We start from the raw sequence: 16,413 nt of genomic DNA on the forward strand, positions 1-16,413 counted from the left end.
ATAAACTCCCAATTGAAAAAATGGTAGGGTATTCTTTTTGGCATTATTACTACTAATTTGTTTTTGCCTTTTGTTCTACTTAGTAGCACTTTTAAAGTTAAAATTATTTAGATTTATTTTCAGTAAATTTAAATTTTTAATATAGTCAAATAGAATTTTAGTAGCAATCTGTCTTTTATACTCTCTTAAGCAGAACTTTTGCCCACCTGAATATGAACCTGGATCTGATTTTTTTTTAGTACTTGTGTTTTGATGCATGATTATAATTTGTAAAAATTAAACTGTTTTGATTCTTGCCACCCTAATTCCACTCTCAGTTCTTTATCCTATGGCTATTTTCACAGCTAAAATATCTATTGATAAGCTATTATTTCCTTCTAGAGGCCCAGTGCACAAAAATTTGTTCCCTCGAGAGGTCCCTCAGCCCGGCCTCTGCCCTCTCGTAGACTGGGACCCCCTCAGGGGATGACCACCTGCTGGCTTAGGCCTGCTCCCTGGGGGGGGATTGGGTCTAAGCTGGCAATCAGATATCCCTCTGGCAGCCCGGGAGCCCTCGGGGGATGTCCACTTGCCAGCGGGGAGCAGGTCTAAGCTGCAGTCTGACATCCTTAGCACTACTGAGGAGGAGGGAGAGGCTCCCACCACCACCGCTGTACTGGCAGCCATCAGCCTGGCTTGTGGCTGAGCACAGCTCCCCCTGTGGGAGCGCACTGACCACCAGGGGGCAGCTCCTACATTGTGTGTCTGCCCCCTGTTGGTCAGTGTGTGTCATAGTGACCAGTCATTCCCAGTCGTTCTGCTGTTAGGGTCAATTTGCATATTACCCTTTTATTATATAGGAGTGCCTGGCCAGGCTGGGTGAGGGGCTAATGGCTGTTTGCAGGCTGGCCACAGCCCTTTCAGGGTGGGGGTCCTCCCTGGGGTGCCTGGCCAGCCTGGTGAGGGCCTGATGGCTGTTTGCAGCTGGTCATACCCCCTTCAGAGTGAGGGTCCCCCCTGGGGTGCCTGGCCAGCCTGGGTGAGGGGCTGATGGCTCTTTGCAGGCTGGCCACAGCCCTTTCAGGATAGGGGTCTCCCCGCAGGGTGCCTGGCCAGCCTGGGTGAGGGGCTGATGGCTCTTTGCAGGCTGGCCACAGCCCCTTAGTGTGGGAGTCCTGCTGGGGTGCCTGGCCATCCTGGGTGAGGGGCTGAGGGCCATTTGCAGGCTGGTCACAGCCCCTTCAGGGTGGTTGTCCTGCTGGGGTGCCTGGCCAGTCTGGGTGAGGGGCTGAGGGCTGTTTTCAGGCTGGCTAAGCCCCCCAGCGGGGACCCTTACCCCATGAGGGTGTGGCCAGCCTTGGGTGAGGGGCTGATGGCTCTTTGCAGGCTGGCCACAGCCCCCAGCCAACCCAGCTCCCAGTGGAGGCTGGCTGGAAGCAGGTATATGGGATTTATTTATCTTCTATAATTGAAACTTTGTTGCCATGAGCGGAGGCCACAGCCAGCTCAGGGCAGGTGGGAAGCTTGGCTTCCTCCATCACCCAGGCAACCAAGCCTCCTCCTTGCTCCAGCTCCATGGCTGCCGGCCGCCATCTTGGTTGGGTTAATTTGCATATAGTCACTCTGATTGGCTGGTGGGTGTGGCTTAGGGAGTAGCAAAGGTATGGTTAATTAGCATCTTTGTCTTTTATTAGTGTAGATGTAAGAAAACTGAGATATAACTTTGTAAAAGGACTTATCTACAGTCATACAACTCTGGATACAGACCTATTACTATGACTTTCAAATTGGTACTCTTTTTTCTGTACCCTCTTGCATTATTTACCTCTTCACTTCTCAAACCTATTCACTTCTCTCTGTCTCCCACTGCTTCTACCCTAAATCAGACTCCTGCTTCCACATTTGGTCTTTCTGCCTTCATTCATATTGCACTGCAATTCATTCTCTCTACTGCAACTGAAATGAGCTTTGTAAAATGTAACTCTGATCATATCACACTATTCAGTGCTTTTCTCTCTAATATAATCTCTCTATTATGATTTCCTAGGCCTAGCATGACACCTGAATACCTCAACTTTTATACATCACCTCTCATTATATTTTTCACTTCAGCCATTACTAACCTACTTGTAGTTTCTCTAATAGGCAATGCTCTTTTAATCATTAGTGTATATGAAGACAAAAAATAATTCAAGTTGTAAACTTGGTTTTTCAAAGATGACAGGCTAGCCAAGGCCCATTATTGACTAATATAATTATATAATCAAGGCTTGCCTTTTTAAAAGAGAGTATTTAAAACAATAAAGGATTAAGATTAACAGGGGAAGTATTTAAGAAGGGATTTTTTTTGTTGTTAACAGGAAAAAATGGAGTATTTAGCAAATACGTTTGCACTGTCAGGATCACTGAGTTTTCTAACTGGAAAACACTAAGAATATCATGTAGTCAAGCTCTTAATCTTAGTAAAATAGATTCATCCCCATAAAGACCTTAATTTTAGCTTAAGGTTGCATTTGTGCTATGGCTGAGCCCATTTCTAAAATCACCAGTACTCTAACCATATCATAACTGACTCCTAAAGAGAGTTTTCTCTAAAATATCCATTGTCTTTCTTCAAATATAATTATGAGTCATGTAAACAAGCCCCAACTTTAATATATATAGGACACGCTAAATGACATTGTTTTTCTGCCATGGTGCCTACTACAGGCATATAAAGTATTTTTTTAAAGGAAAAGAAAAACAACTTTAAGCTTTTAGAGAATTAATGGTCACTTGCAGATTGGGAGGAATATTGAAAAGCTGAAATGGATTATGGGAGTTGTCCCCAGGAGGATGTCTCCAGGCACAGCTCCTTTACTTTATGGGATTGTTGTCTCAGCCCCTTAATTCTTTTCACTCTGTTGACTAAAATTTTCCCAATTAAAGATTTTAAAAATGCTATTGTATTTTTACCAGTATTTCAATGTAACCACTTAGCTGACATTTTTCATAATGGAGATTTAGTAAGCCTGAGGAAAGATAAGTAGTTTTAGGGGGTAGGTTAGATAACACCTGGGCCTACACACATGAAGCTTAGGAAAATGGGAACCTACAGAAGAATTTTTCACATTGTTGCTGTAGGATGATGCTTATACCAAGATCCGATTAAAGTAAGAAATTGTTATGACATGCAACTGTAAACTGGGGCAGTAACACTGTACTAGGTTAACACAGCCCCTGTTCTGGCGCTCAACCTTAAAATCTAGTATAGACAGAAACTATATGAGCAGTCACTGATCAATGCTATAACAAAGACTATTGGGGATGGAGGGTATCCATCTTTAAATATAATGCTCAAGGAAAGCCTCCATAAAAAAGTGACATTTAAGCAAAAACTGGTCGTAGTTATGTATTTTCAGTCTAATGAACAAGTTGGATAAACTAAGAAACTGTGACCATAATAAAACTGGTTGTGAGTTTCTGACCTGTTTCTGAGGAAACTTGTAATTTATCTTATAAGTTATAGATACCTGTACCAGAATGCTTATTTTTCAAACTATTTCCAAGGATAAAAAAATTAAATCTGTTAGCTCTGGCTGGTGTAGTTCAGTTGGTTGTAGAATCATCCCTTACACCAAGGGGTGGTGGGTTCCATTACCGGTCAGGGCATATATGCAGGTTTTGGATTTCATCCTCAGCCCGGGAGGCAGTCAATAGATGTCTCTCTGTCTCACATCAATGTGTCTCTCTTTCCTTCCTTCCTTCCTTCCTTCCTTCCTTCCTTCCTTCCTTCCTTCCTTCCTTCCTTCCTTCTTTCCTTCTTCTTTCTCTCTCTCTCTCTCTCTCTCTCTCTCTCTCTCTCTCTCTCTCTCTCTCTCCCCTTCTTGTTCTTCCTCCTTCCTTCCTCCCACCATTCCTTCCTACCTCTCTCTGAAATTAATTTTTAAAAAGCATTTAAAAAATTAACACATCAACATCAATATAAAAATTTTATTAAAATTGATTCAACTTTTACATTGTTAAAGAAATCTGATGTATACTTTACATTGTTTTCCCTAGGAACTCAATAAAGATCTTTATTGTCATCATTTGCACCTCCAGAACAACGATTTGAAAGCACAAATTAAACATGTGATGGATCTAGCTTGTCTTCAGGAACAGCAACATAGGCAGACTGAGGCGTGAGTATATGTATTGACCTATTCTATAGACCTAAGGAACCTGAAACATAGAAGTTCACTTTTCCAAACTAGAAAACAGAGTTTTATTTGGTACAGGATACATTATTTTTAAGTGTCTGTCAGCATCAGAAAGCATACACAGTTAAGAAGCACTGAGAAAGTATAAAAGATGTGATTCTTCTCCAACTAATTTTTTATAGTTTTGAAAGCATTTTTAATTAATTATTTTATGTAACATATGCCATGTGCTATTGAAAAGGATACCTATATTGTGAAAAGGAATCTGTCTCTACCTGTCTACTAGCTATCCATTTCCCATTTAGAGGCACTCACTATTAAGGCTAACTAAATATTTAAGTAGGCAGTTTTTAAGCATTTTTAACTCTAGAATAATATTGTGCTATCATTAAAATGAAGTTACTAAAAGTGTATATATTTTACATCAAGTATCCAGTTAAGTGATGGTACAGTATCTCGTACATGCTCTCTCTACTAGCTCACTAGTAACATCATTTGAGTCTATAATAACATTATAGTAAAAAAGTATAACAATCTTTATTTTTTTTACTTTGGATATGTTGGTTAGGTGTCACTTTCATGCTCTAGAAAAATGAGAAATTTACTTCTCTTACGGCTTCCTGCTGGAGTTCTAGTTGTTTTCTCAAATAACTAGAAATTAACTTTTTATACTTATGATTTAAGAGAAATCATAGTAAGATAGTTATTTTTAAAAAGAAGAAAAGAGAAAGGAAAAACTTTATGGAGATTTTCTTCTGTGAATACAAGCTCAACCTAATCTCCCCATGCTGAGTATATCTGACTTTAAGCAAACATTAAACACTTATTAACCAACACTTAATCTACCTCCAAGAGCTAGTTATAAAAGAAGCATTAATTATTTATTACTATATTTTAATCCTCACTAGACTTTTTGTTTTTGTTGCAGTGGTTCTCAACCTTCTGGCCCTTTAAATACAGTTCCTCATGTTGTGACCCAACCATAAAATTATTTTCGTTGCTGCTTCATAACTGTCATGTTGCTACTGTTATGAATTGTAATGTAAATATCTGATATTCAGGATGGTCTTAGGCAACCCTGTGAAAGGGTCGTTCAACCGCCAAAGGGGTCGCAACCCACGGGTTGAGAACCACTGTTTTAGAGGAAGGAGAGAGAGAGAGAAAAACAGAAACATCAATGGGTTGCTTCCCGCACGTGCCCCAACCAGGTTTCACCCCATAACCTAGGTATGTGCCCTGACCCAGAATCAAACCTGCAACTTTTTGATATATTAAGCCACCCGGCCAGGGCAACACATTAATTTATTTTAACCATACTATATTTGCTATGTAAGACAAAGAGATTAGTACACTTAACATAAACTTTTGCCTCAAAATGTACAAAAAGATTTCTAATTCTTACATATTTAAAAGTTAGGTGACCAAAGCATTACAAACAGGCAGAATGTTATAGTAGAAAAAGTTAGAGTTTTGGAATTGGTCTTGAATTCTAGCTTACATTAGCAACATAACCTTTCCTAGATTATTTTTTTAATTTATCTTTATTGTTGAAAGTATTACAGTTATTCCCTTTTTTCCCTATTGACTCTTCCCCATAAGCCTTAGTTTTCTAAGTGTGATAACTCAGACAGGAAGAGACAAACACCATATGGTCTCATATGTAGAATCTTAGAAAAACAAAACAAAATTCAAGCTCATTGATAAAGAGTACAGTTTGATGGTTGCCAGAGGCTGAAGGTAGGGGCATGGGCTGAGGATGTGAAGTGAGTCAAAAAGTACAAACTTCTAGGTATGAAATAATGTAATATACAGCGTGACGAGTTTAGTTAATATTACTGTATTGCATATTTGAAAGTTACTGAAAGAGATCTTTAAAGTTTTCATCCCAAGGAAAAAATAAATTTGGTAACTACTTGAGGTGATGAGTGTTAACTAGACTTATTGTGGTGATCACTTCACAATACTGTATACATATACAGATAGCCCTCGGGTTACGTCGGACTGAACGTACATCATTTCATGGTTACGCCGCCATCTCCCATTTATTAAAAAAAAAGGTTCCATCATTTCGACGTATGTACATCTGTGCTTTATGTTTTTTACTATTACCACAAGTAAAGGTCAGGAATTGTTATCTTTCTTTAAAGTTTTTTTTACTGTTTCACTTCATTACTGCTGTGTATGTGAGTGACGTAGGTGCTTATGTAGGTGTGTTCTGGCTTATAGCGAAAATCACATTACGTCACGCTGTAGAAATAGATCTCCGACGTAACCCGAGGACCTACTGCATCAAATAAAAATAATAAATGAATGTGTACATAGATAGGTATATTATAAAAGGCCGGTGGCCCTAATGACCAAAGACCAGCGCAGGTGGGCGGGGCTGCGAGCACGGAGAGGTGCGTGCGGGTAGGCGGGCAGCGCGATTTTGCACGCTGGGCTTATGTATCATAAATGTATCATAGGTTGTGGTTCCCTATGACCATCTCTGGGCACCCTGTACTTAGTATGTTCCAAAAACAGACTTCCCAGAAGGAAAGCAATTGTTCAGTATGAGCCACATTGTTTGTACAAACTGTTTGCACAGTGAGACACTCTTATCAATTCTGAAAATGATGAGAACCCTGTCAAAATCCAGTGTTCAAGGTGCCAGCTACAGGCCAACCTTGCTAGCAAGCCTTTCTAAGAATAACAGGTAACTTATCTGCACTGTGCCTAATTGGTATAGATATTCAATAAATGTTTTTATTGACTTTCCCATAGTTACCAATTGACTTAAATGAAGTACTCCCCATCCTCACCAAAATGAAAAGTATCGCAGACTATTTATTTGTACTACTATCTAAATATTTAAGGCTCCTAAGTAATAAAGCAATTACTTCCTTGTGTTAAAATTAATGCCTATTCTTTTCCCACTGACCTATTTATACTTCCAACGGTTTTATTCTCCTGGATGTTATACGTCAATACCAGGACTGAATCATTTCAAGATTACTCATGTTTTTTGATGACATCTTCCTTGATTTAAAAGTTAGGAACCATTGATTGAGTGTATAAATTTATAACTATTTAGCTGTGGCATTTATTCAGTCAGCACTTACGTGGACGTCTAATACATAAAAAGATGTATTCAGTGCTGCTATGATTAACAACAATAGGGAAGACTTTGAATTAGAGCCAGGAATCTGTTGTGTCCCATCAATTTCCCCGTACCCACCATTCTTGTCCACAACTTATTTCCTTGAATCCCCTTGGAATAGCTTTGGAAGCCATTGCCTTAACTCATGAAGAGCTAACTGAAAGGAAAATTGAGCTCTGTTTTTTTGTTTTCCTTTTGAAATGTTATATACCTAAAATGAGTCTCATCATTTGACAGAATATATTAATTTTTCATTTTAATCCCATGATGTTTAATAACTTACAATATCTTTGGTTTGTGAATCACATAGTGCTTTGCAAAAAGCATTTATATGTATTTAATTCATTTGGTTCTCAAAACTATTTCCTCAAACTATTATAAGCAATGGCTGTCCAATTGATCCCCAAGTAATAAAGGAAAAACCTCAGTTGTGCCTTATCCAAGATCATATGGAAGCAAATGAAGACTAAGAATACAGCCCGGTGCTTGTAATTCAGATCCAAGATTCCTTCTACTCTGTACTTAAAGATTAAGAATATGTTGAGGTAGTTGACTAAAATATTCTAAAAAGAACATATATACAAGGAATCATTTAAATGACCTGCTAATACTTTGGATGTTAAATAGAACTATAAAGTGTATTTAAAATTTAGTATTTATCTCTCCTTCTTTGTCACCTTTTGTATATAGAGTATTGAATGCTTTACTTCCAACCCTGAGAAAACAGTACTGTTCATTAAAAGAAGCTGGCCTGTCAAATGCTGCCTTTGAGTCTGACTTCAAAGAGATTGAACATTTGGTGGAGAGAAAAAAAGTGGTTGTTTGGGCTGACCAAACTACTGAACCTGACAAGCAGAGCGATCTACCAGGGGTTTCTATGTTTATGACCTTTCCACAACTTGCACCAGTTCAGACTACTTCTTGTTGTAAGTATGGCTTTTATTTTATTGAATAAATAAATAATAACATTTGTAAAATGTAGCAGCCTCCTTAATATATCAATCTACAGAACAGTTAATTTTTTAATAGGTTTGGCTATTTTGTGAGAATTAATGGGAAGATGAGCTTCAGAATGGTTTCAACGAACCAGTATCTCTCATAGATCCAAGAGCAAGTATGCTTGATATCCTATCTCCAACAATAAAACCTTTAAGTTATTTCACCCATTTTTGATGTACTAATTTTACTTCTTTCTTTAAAATTTAATATCTATTAAGGACTAAAGATTATGATTAAGAATATCACATCCTTTTTTTTAATATATTTTATTGATTTTTTTACAGAGAGGAAAGGAGAGGCATAGAGAATTAGAAACATCGATGAGAGAGAAACATCAATCAGCTGCCTCCTGCACACTCCCTACTGGGGATGTGCCCACAACCAAGGTACATGCCCTTGGCCGGAATCGAACCTGGGACCCCACAGTCCACAGGCCAACGCTCTATCCACTGAGCCAAACCAGTTAGGGCAAGAATATCACATTCTTTAATGCATAATAAGCTGTTCTTAAAATCTAATAGAGTAGATTTACTCTTTTTCTGTTGGAAGATCACTTACAATCTACTTCATGAGTATGCATGGAACATTTTTAAACAGTTTTCACTTCAAAAGTTTTGATACATAATATTTTTCATTATTATTTAGTTAAAAATACTTTTGGATTTCTGTTATAATTTCTTCTTTGATCCATGTGGCAAATTCTAGCCTATTTTGGGGTTATTGATTTCTAACTTTATAGAATTATATTTACAGAAAATATTTTGTATGATTTTAACCTGTTGAAGTTGATGGATACTTTTTCTATGCCCAGTTAGCTTATGTAAGTATTCCAAGCATGCTTTTAAGAAATATATATTCTGTAGGCATTAGTTGCAATAGTTTATAAAATCAGGTCAAATTGGTTGTGTTCTTCAAATCTTATTCTTAATGACTTATGTTTTAATTTATGTTCTATCAAATACTGAGGAAACCTATTAAAATTTCCTCTATTTTTGTGGATTTTTCTATTTTGTATCAGTTTTCTCTTGCTGCCCTAACAAATTGGCATGAACATCCACACTAATAAAAGGGTAATATGCTAATTAGACTGACATCTGCCGGACAAAGCCACGATGACGGAGGCTGAGGCAAAGGTGATTAGGGCAGATGAGGCAGGCAGGGGAGAGCAGGTAGGGGCCATGAAGCAAACAGGCAGAGTGGTTAGGGGCAATGAGGCAGGCAGGCAGAGTGGTTAGGGGTAATCAGGCAGGCAGGCAGACTGGTTAGGGGTTTAGGGGTGATCAGGCAGGCAGGCAGGCGAGTGGTTAGGAGCCAGCAGTCCCAGATTGCGAGAGGGATGGCCGACTGCTGGTTTAGGCCCAATCCGCTGCAATCCCAGATTGAGAGAGGGTACAGGCAGGCTGATGCCTCCCCCACCCCCTGTGCATGAATTTCATGCACTGGGTCTCTAGTATCAACTATATTACCTCAGAGTTCTGTAGGCCAGAAGTCCAACAGGTTCAATAGGTTAAAATGCCTAGAGTTTTCACAAAGCCAAAATCAAGGTGTGTGCCCACTGAGTCCCTTATTTGGAGGATCTAGGGGGGAATGTGCTGCTAGGCTTATTCAGGTAGTTGGAATTCAGTTTTATGTGGCTGTAGGGCTGAGATCCATGTTTTATATTTGGCTGTTGACAGGGGTCATTCTAAGTTCCAAGGGGGTCACTCGTTTTCCCTGGCATGTGGCCCTCTGTATCACTTCATCCCCTAGCTTAGAACAACAGGTCAAATCATTTTTTCCTGCTTTGAATCTTTCTGACCTTCCCTTTTGACTCATGTAAGCAGTAGCTTACAGTCAGAGAAAGTCCTCTGCTTTAGACACTCATATTATTAGATTGAGCCCACTGGATAATCTAGGACAGTGATTTTCAACCTTTCTCATCTCATGGCACATATAAACTATTAAAATTCTGCAGCGAACAAAAAAAAATTATTTTTTGCCAATCTGACAAAAAACCATAAACATAATTTTTATTCATTCACACCTATTAACTATCGTTGTGTTGGCTGCTGTCATTTTTTTATTTGACAATCAATGATGAGGTGTCAGTATCCATGACTAAATAGTCAGGTATTGCATATTTAAAAAGTTCTGTGGCACACTGGTTGAAAATCACTGATCTCGGGTAATCCCCCTGTTTTATTTTTTTAAAATAAATGCAATTCTTTTTTAAAAATATATTTTTTATTGATTTCAGAAAGGAAGGGAGAAGGAGAGAGAGAAACATTGATGAGAGAGAATCATTGATCAGCTGCCTCCTGCACACCCCCTACAGGAGATAAAGCCCACAACCCGGGCACAAGCCCTTGCCCAGAATCGAACCCGGGACCCTTCAGTCCATAGACCTACACACTCTTATATACTGAACCAAACCGGCTAGGGCGGGTATTCTCCCTATTTAAAAAATCTGGAAAAGGTGATGATCCGACTTTTATTGCCCCTACAATACTGCTGTGCACAGAGTGGATGCTTGCGTTGTGGGTTAAAAAATGTAAACTGGTAAATTTTGTGTTTATTTTTAATACTTAAATATAAAATTATTTTCTAAAACACTTGAAAAATAAAGGGATTTGTTTTATACTAAAAGAAGAATTTAAAATTCCATAATGTTATTTACATCTGCAAAATCCCTTTTGCCATGCAATGTAACATATGCACAAGTTACAGGGGCTAGGCCTTGGACATCTTTAGGGGGAGTGGGTATTCCGCCTATCGTTTGTTACCCTGTTTCATTCTGTCAATTTTTGCTTTCTTTTATTGAAATTATATTCTTACATCTATATATTTCAGAGTTCTACATCTTTTTATCATAAGATACCCTTATTCTAGTAATATTTAACTTAAGCTTATTTTAATATTAACATAGCTAGCTGTGCTATTTGTCTTTTGTCTAGTGTTTTCATGTTTATCTTTTTTTCCAATTCTTTCACAATAAACCTTTATATTTATTTCAAACATGTCTCCTAGAAACAGCACTAAATTGGGTTTTGCTTTTTTGTTTTGTTTATCAGTTTTTATATTTTAGTTAATGTGCTTGATGAATTTGTTGATAGTTGGCTTTAAATCTACCATCTTGTGATTTGCTTTCTAAATGTCCTGCTTATTCTAAATTTCTATTTGTTAGAACTTTCCTTTGAAATGATAGAGTAATATTTAATGTACCATTTTTTTCAGCTCTGGAAAGCTCTACACTCTTCTTATATTCTTTTAGTAATTATCCTTTTGTACATGTAGTCTTGCTTTATGAAAGTCTGTTTATCAAAGTAACTATTTGTTATTTCCACCCTCTTCTCAGCCAGTACTAGAAGCTTGAAATTCTTTTAACACCTTTAACCCCTCTTTTGACATGTATACCATTGTTAAAATGTACTTTATTTTTCTTTATATATTAAACCCATAGCATATTATTTTTATTGTCTGTACCATGTTCATATTTACTACTAGAGGCCCAATGTGCAAAATTATGCAATGGGCTTGGCCCTTGCATCTGAGGTGGCTTGCCTCAGCACTCACAGCTGCAGCGGCTTGCCTCAGCCCTTGCAGCCCTGGCTTCATCTGGAAGGATGTCCGGAAGGTCATTCGGCTGCCCAGTCTAATTAACATATTACACTTTTATTATTATAGATTTTTGTTCTATATCTTTTTAGCATCTCTTTGTCTTTATCCAAGACAATTTTTCTTTCATCTAAAGAACCTTTTGCATTTCCTTTACGCTGGGTATGCTAATGATGAGTTTTCTTAAGTTTTATGCATCTGAAGATGTATTTATATTACTTTTCTTTCTTGAAGACTTTTTTGCTGGGTATAGAATTTCAATTTAGAGTTCTTTTAGCACTTAAAAAAAATTATGCTTTGCCTTTTGTTGTTATTGAAGTCAATTTTCATTCTAAGTGTTTCTCCCTTGAATGCAGTCTGACTTCCAGCTTTCTAAAATATTTGTCTTTGTCTTTGGATTTTAGTACTTTTGCTATATTGCGTCTATGTAATGTTATTTCTACTTCTCTTGGGTTCATAGAACTGTCTGAATTTGTGTTTGAGTTATTCTTCATTAGTTTTATAAAGTTCTAAACCATTATATCTTCAAATATTTCTGCTACTTTTGCTCTCTCCTCTATTTCTGGGACTCCAGTTTTATTGCATAGTAACTTCTCATAGTCTATGACTTCTCTGGCTTTTCAGTTTTTTCTCTCACTGGAATTTTTTTACATATTTTATAGTTGGTTCTTAACGCCATTAGGTTCTTACTTTCAGTTAAGCTCTGCCTAAAAAGTTAGAAGTCTGAACCTCTCGGCCTGTTTCTGTTATTTCCTGCTGGGTTTTGTGGCTTTATTTTCATAAATGCATGCTAATTTTTGTTTATCAGACATGTATTTGCAGAATTGTCTATAGAAGTACTTTGAGTTTTCCGATAACAATGTCTTCCTTCAGGGAGGATTACATTTCCTTTTTGCGGGCTCCTGATGGCATTAGCAATCCAAAATCACTTCAGTTTTATAGATTGAGATCATTTGAAACTGAACTGCTGCTTCTGTGAGGGCCTGCTTACCCCTGCTTTATTCTCTATTAGAGGCCCGGTGCATAAAATTCAAGCACTCAATGAGGGCGGGGCAGCGGGGGGGTGAGGGGGGGAGGCGGGGAGATCTTTTCAGGCCAGCCTGCACACTCTCACAGTCCAGGAGCCATCAGGGGATGTCTGACTGTCGGCTTAGGCCTGTTCCCCGTGGGGAGCAGGCCTAAGCCGGCAGTCAGACATCCTTAGTGCTGCCATGGAGGCGGGAGGGCTTCTGCCATTGCCACTGCACTCACCAGCCGTGAGCCTGGCTCAGAGCTTCTGGCTGAGCGGTGCCCCTCCTTTGAGAGCACACTGACCACCAGGGGGAAGCTCCTACATTGAGCATCTGTGCCCTGGTGGTCAGTCTGCATCAGAATGAATGGTCATTCTGTTGTTTGGTCGATTTGCATATTAGCCTTTTATTATATAGGATAGTTTAGCTGTTCAGGGTATCTACAAGGAGGGTTTACAAACAACTCCTCTTTGTGGGCCCTAAATTCTAGTTCCAGTCCCCAGACCTACAAAGCTCTTAGCAATGTTACTAAGCATTTCTGCCACCTCTTCTAGCATCAGCATACAACCTCAAGGGGAAAATAGCCTCCAACTACCTCCTGATGCTTGCCTATAATTCATCACAATTCTGTTAGCTCTCCTGTCCCTTAAGCATATGATATATATATTTTATATTTTGTCCAAATATTTTGTTGCCTTCCATAGAGAGGTTGGTCTGTTTGCCTATGTCTCCACTATTAAGTTCCTTATATTTTTATAGTAAGATGATAGAGAGGTTGGATATATGTAATTTTTCTTTTGTAAAGCATTGAAACTTACCTAATTTAGATTGTTGGAAAGAAAATAAGGTTTTTTCATGTTCTTTCATACCTTTTGGGCCTTGATTTTTTTTCTATGTAATGTATTCAAGATGTTGAAGAGGAAATATGGTTTTAACACCAAGATCGAGAAATACTGACCACCTGCTATATGATAGTCATTATTCCTCATTTAAAAATCCATATTTCATTTACAATGTAATTGTGTAGACTATACTTGTCAACAGTACAACAAAACATTTATTTGGCTCTTAATTTATTTTAATAGTATTTTGAAAGGGAAAGACAAGTAGAATGTACTTTATATAAAGATGTGTTTTCTTTTGAAAAAATGTACCAGAAGGTGGGTTATATTTTTCTTAGTTTCATATTTCATTCACATGATTCTATAGATTAACTATTTGCTTAGTAAGTTTTGCCTGTTCCATGAATTATTTGTGTTGTCTATATTGTAAGTAGAGTTAAAGGTGAATAACAGGGAAGGGGTGTAAAGTGAGGCCACTTATAGATATTTATTTTTCCGAGTCTTAGAATATTGAAGTACCTCATCTTAAAAAGGTAAAATAGTGCAATGTACATTTGCATTTCTGTAGACATGAGGCAATACCCAGATAGCATATATTGCTAAAATTATCCTATAAATGATCATCTTAACAAATTTTAGAAGTTAAATTGAAGTGATTTAACTTAAGCAAAACATGAGTCAGATGTGTCTCATTCATCTTAAGCTTACACGTGTATCAGTGACTTTTTTACATACTCTTATAAAACGGGTAATGTCAAGTGGTTTTGATGTTAAATTTCAAAAATACTAAATGCTGTGGGATATTTTTTCCCCCCTGCTTTAGGGACTTTTAGAGAGTAGACTAGTTCAACTGAATGCTTTGTTTTTAAAACACACCCTGTATTTTTAAAAGTCTGATGAGATTAACCATAATTAGTTTACTCTGTGCTCTGTTAGCATTTAGGTATTTAATAAATTTTTATTTTTATAAATAACTAGAAGCCCAGTGCATGAAATTCATGCATGGGAGGGGGAGTCACCTCAGCCCAGCCTGCACCCTCTCCAATCCGGGACCCTTCAGGGAATGTCTGACTGCCGGTTTAGGCCTGATCCCAGCAGTCAGACATCCCTCTCACAATCCTGGACCACTGGCTCCTAATCACTCACCTGCCTGCCTGCCTGGTGGCCCCCAACTGCCCTCCTCTGCCAGCCAGGTCTCCCCTAATTGCCCCCTCCTGCCGGCCTGGTCGCCCCCAACTGCCTTCCTCTGCCAGCCTGGTCGCCCCTCACGGCCCCCCCTGCTGGCCTGGTTGCCCCTCACACCCCCCCTACCCCCTTCTAGCCTGATCACCGCACGCAGCCTGCTGTTCAGTCGTTTGGTCATCCCTCACTACCCTCCTGCCGGCCTGGTTGTAGGCAGCCATCTTGTGAGAGCATGAGGGTTAATTTGCATATTACCTCTTTATTATATAGGATAATACATTAAGCTAATATGAATTTTTATCCTGGTGCTCATGTCTGATTATTTCCATGATAAATTCCTATACATGGAATTTCTGGCTCAAGAAATATGCACATTTTTTAAAAAGTCTATACTACATATTGCCAAGTTATACCCCTTGCCTCCATGTGATTATACCAACTTGAACTCCCATTAGCAGTTCTATAGTAAAATATGCTTTTTTCTTTTTTTTTAAGAAAATAATTTTCAAACACACATAGAAGTCAAAAAAAATACTATAATGAGCCTATGTATTCATCATCTAACTTTAGGAATTCTCTAATATCTAGTCTTGAAAATACCATCTGTTTTCCTCCACCCCATATACAACAAGCACACTGGAATATTTTGAAAGAAATCTCAGATACTATATAATTTCTTCCGTGTATATCTTAGTGTCTCTAAAAGAAAACACAATGCCTTCTTCATACCTGATGTCATCTAATATCTAATCAGTGTTCACATTTCCCTCACTGTCTCATAAATGATTTCTTCTTACAGTTTTTTTCCTATCAGTCTTCAAACAAAGCCCAAACTTTGGTTGATGTATCTATTAAATCTTATTAAATCTGGGGGTTTCTCTCCCTCTTTTGTCTTTACTAATTACTTGTTGATTATTTATCAATTTAATTGTCATACATATTATCTTTCATATATTTTTCCTTTGTTCACTAATATAGTTCAATATATTTAATTTGTTTCTGCTATTTAAGGATCTATTTTCTTTTCTGCGAGGGACCTAACCATTATTTGAAATTTTTTCTGGCATAATCATCTTTTGTAAAAGTGGTTACTTACTTATAAGAGCCCAAGATAGAGGTATTTATTCATCCATTCAATAGGTGTTTGCTTTGTACATTCATGGAAAGGTATGTAACTGGTATAAAGGAGAAGGGAAGTAGACAGTGATGAGATCATAGGGATGAGGAGGAGGAAGGAAGGAAGATCACTTACAGCCTTGAGGGTCATTGTAAGGACTTGGGCTTCTGAACAAAACAACTGTTTTGTTTGTGACATGATCTGAAATATTTCCCTTTGGCTGCTGTGTTGAGAATAGATTTGTAAATCTATTCTTATGGCAAGAGCTGAAACAGTTAGGAGACTACTGCAATAACCCAAGTGAAAGATGGTGCTGGTTCAGACCCGGTTGGTAGCAATAGGAGTGGTGAGAAGTAGTTAGTTTCTAATA

The 16,413-nt window shown here is 38.0% G+C and overlaps 1 protein-coding gene across 1 annotated transcript in view; it reads left to right on the forward strand.

Annotated features, from left to right (window-relative positions):
• Positions 1 to 16,413, forward strand: part of KIF18A (kinesin family member 18A) — a 79,399-nt gene that overhangs the window by 35,474 nt on the left and 27,512 nt on the right. The window contains exons 12-13 of the mRNA XM_081098829.1: positions 4,021 to 4,142; positions 7,990 to 8,225. Of these exons, the coding sequence (XP_080954955.1) occupies positions 4,021 to 4,142; positions 7,990 to 8,225 (358 nt within the window). The remainder of the gene's footprint in view (positions 1 to 4,020; positions 4,143 to 7,989; positions 8,226 to 16,413) is intronic.

This window comes from Myotis nattereri (assembly GCF_964212035.1).
Source record: "Myotis nattereri genome assembly, chromosome: 9".
In the NCBI taxonomy this organism is placed as follows: Eukaryota; Metazoa; Chordata; class Mammalia; order Chiroptera; family Vespertilionidae; genus Myotis; species Myotis nattereri.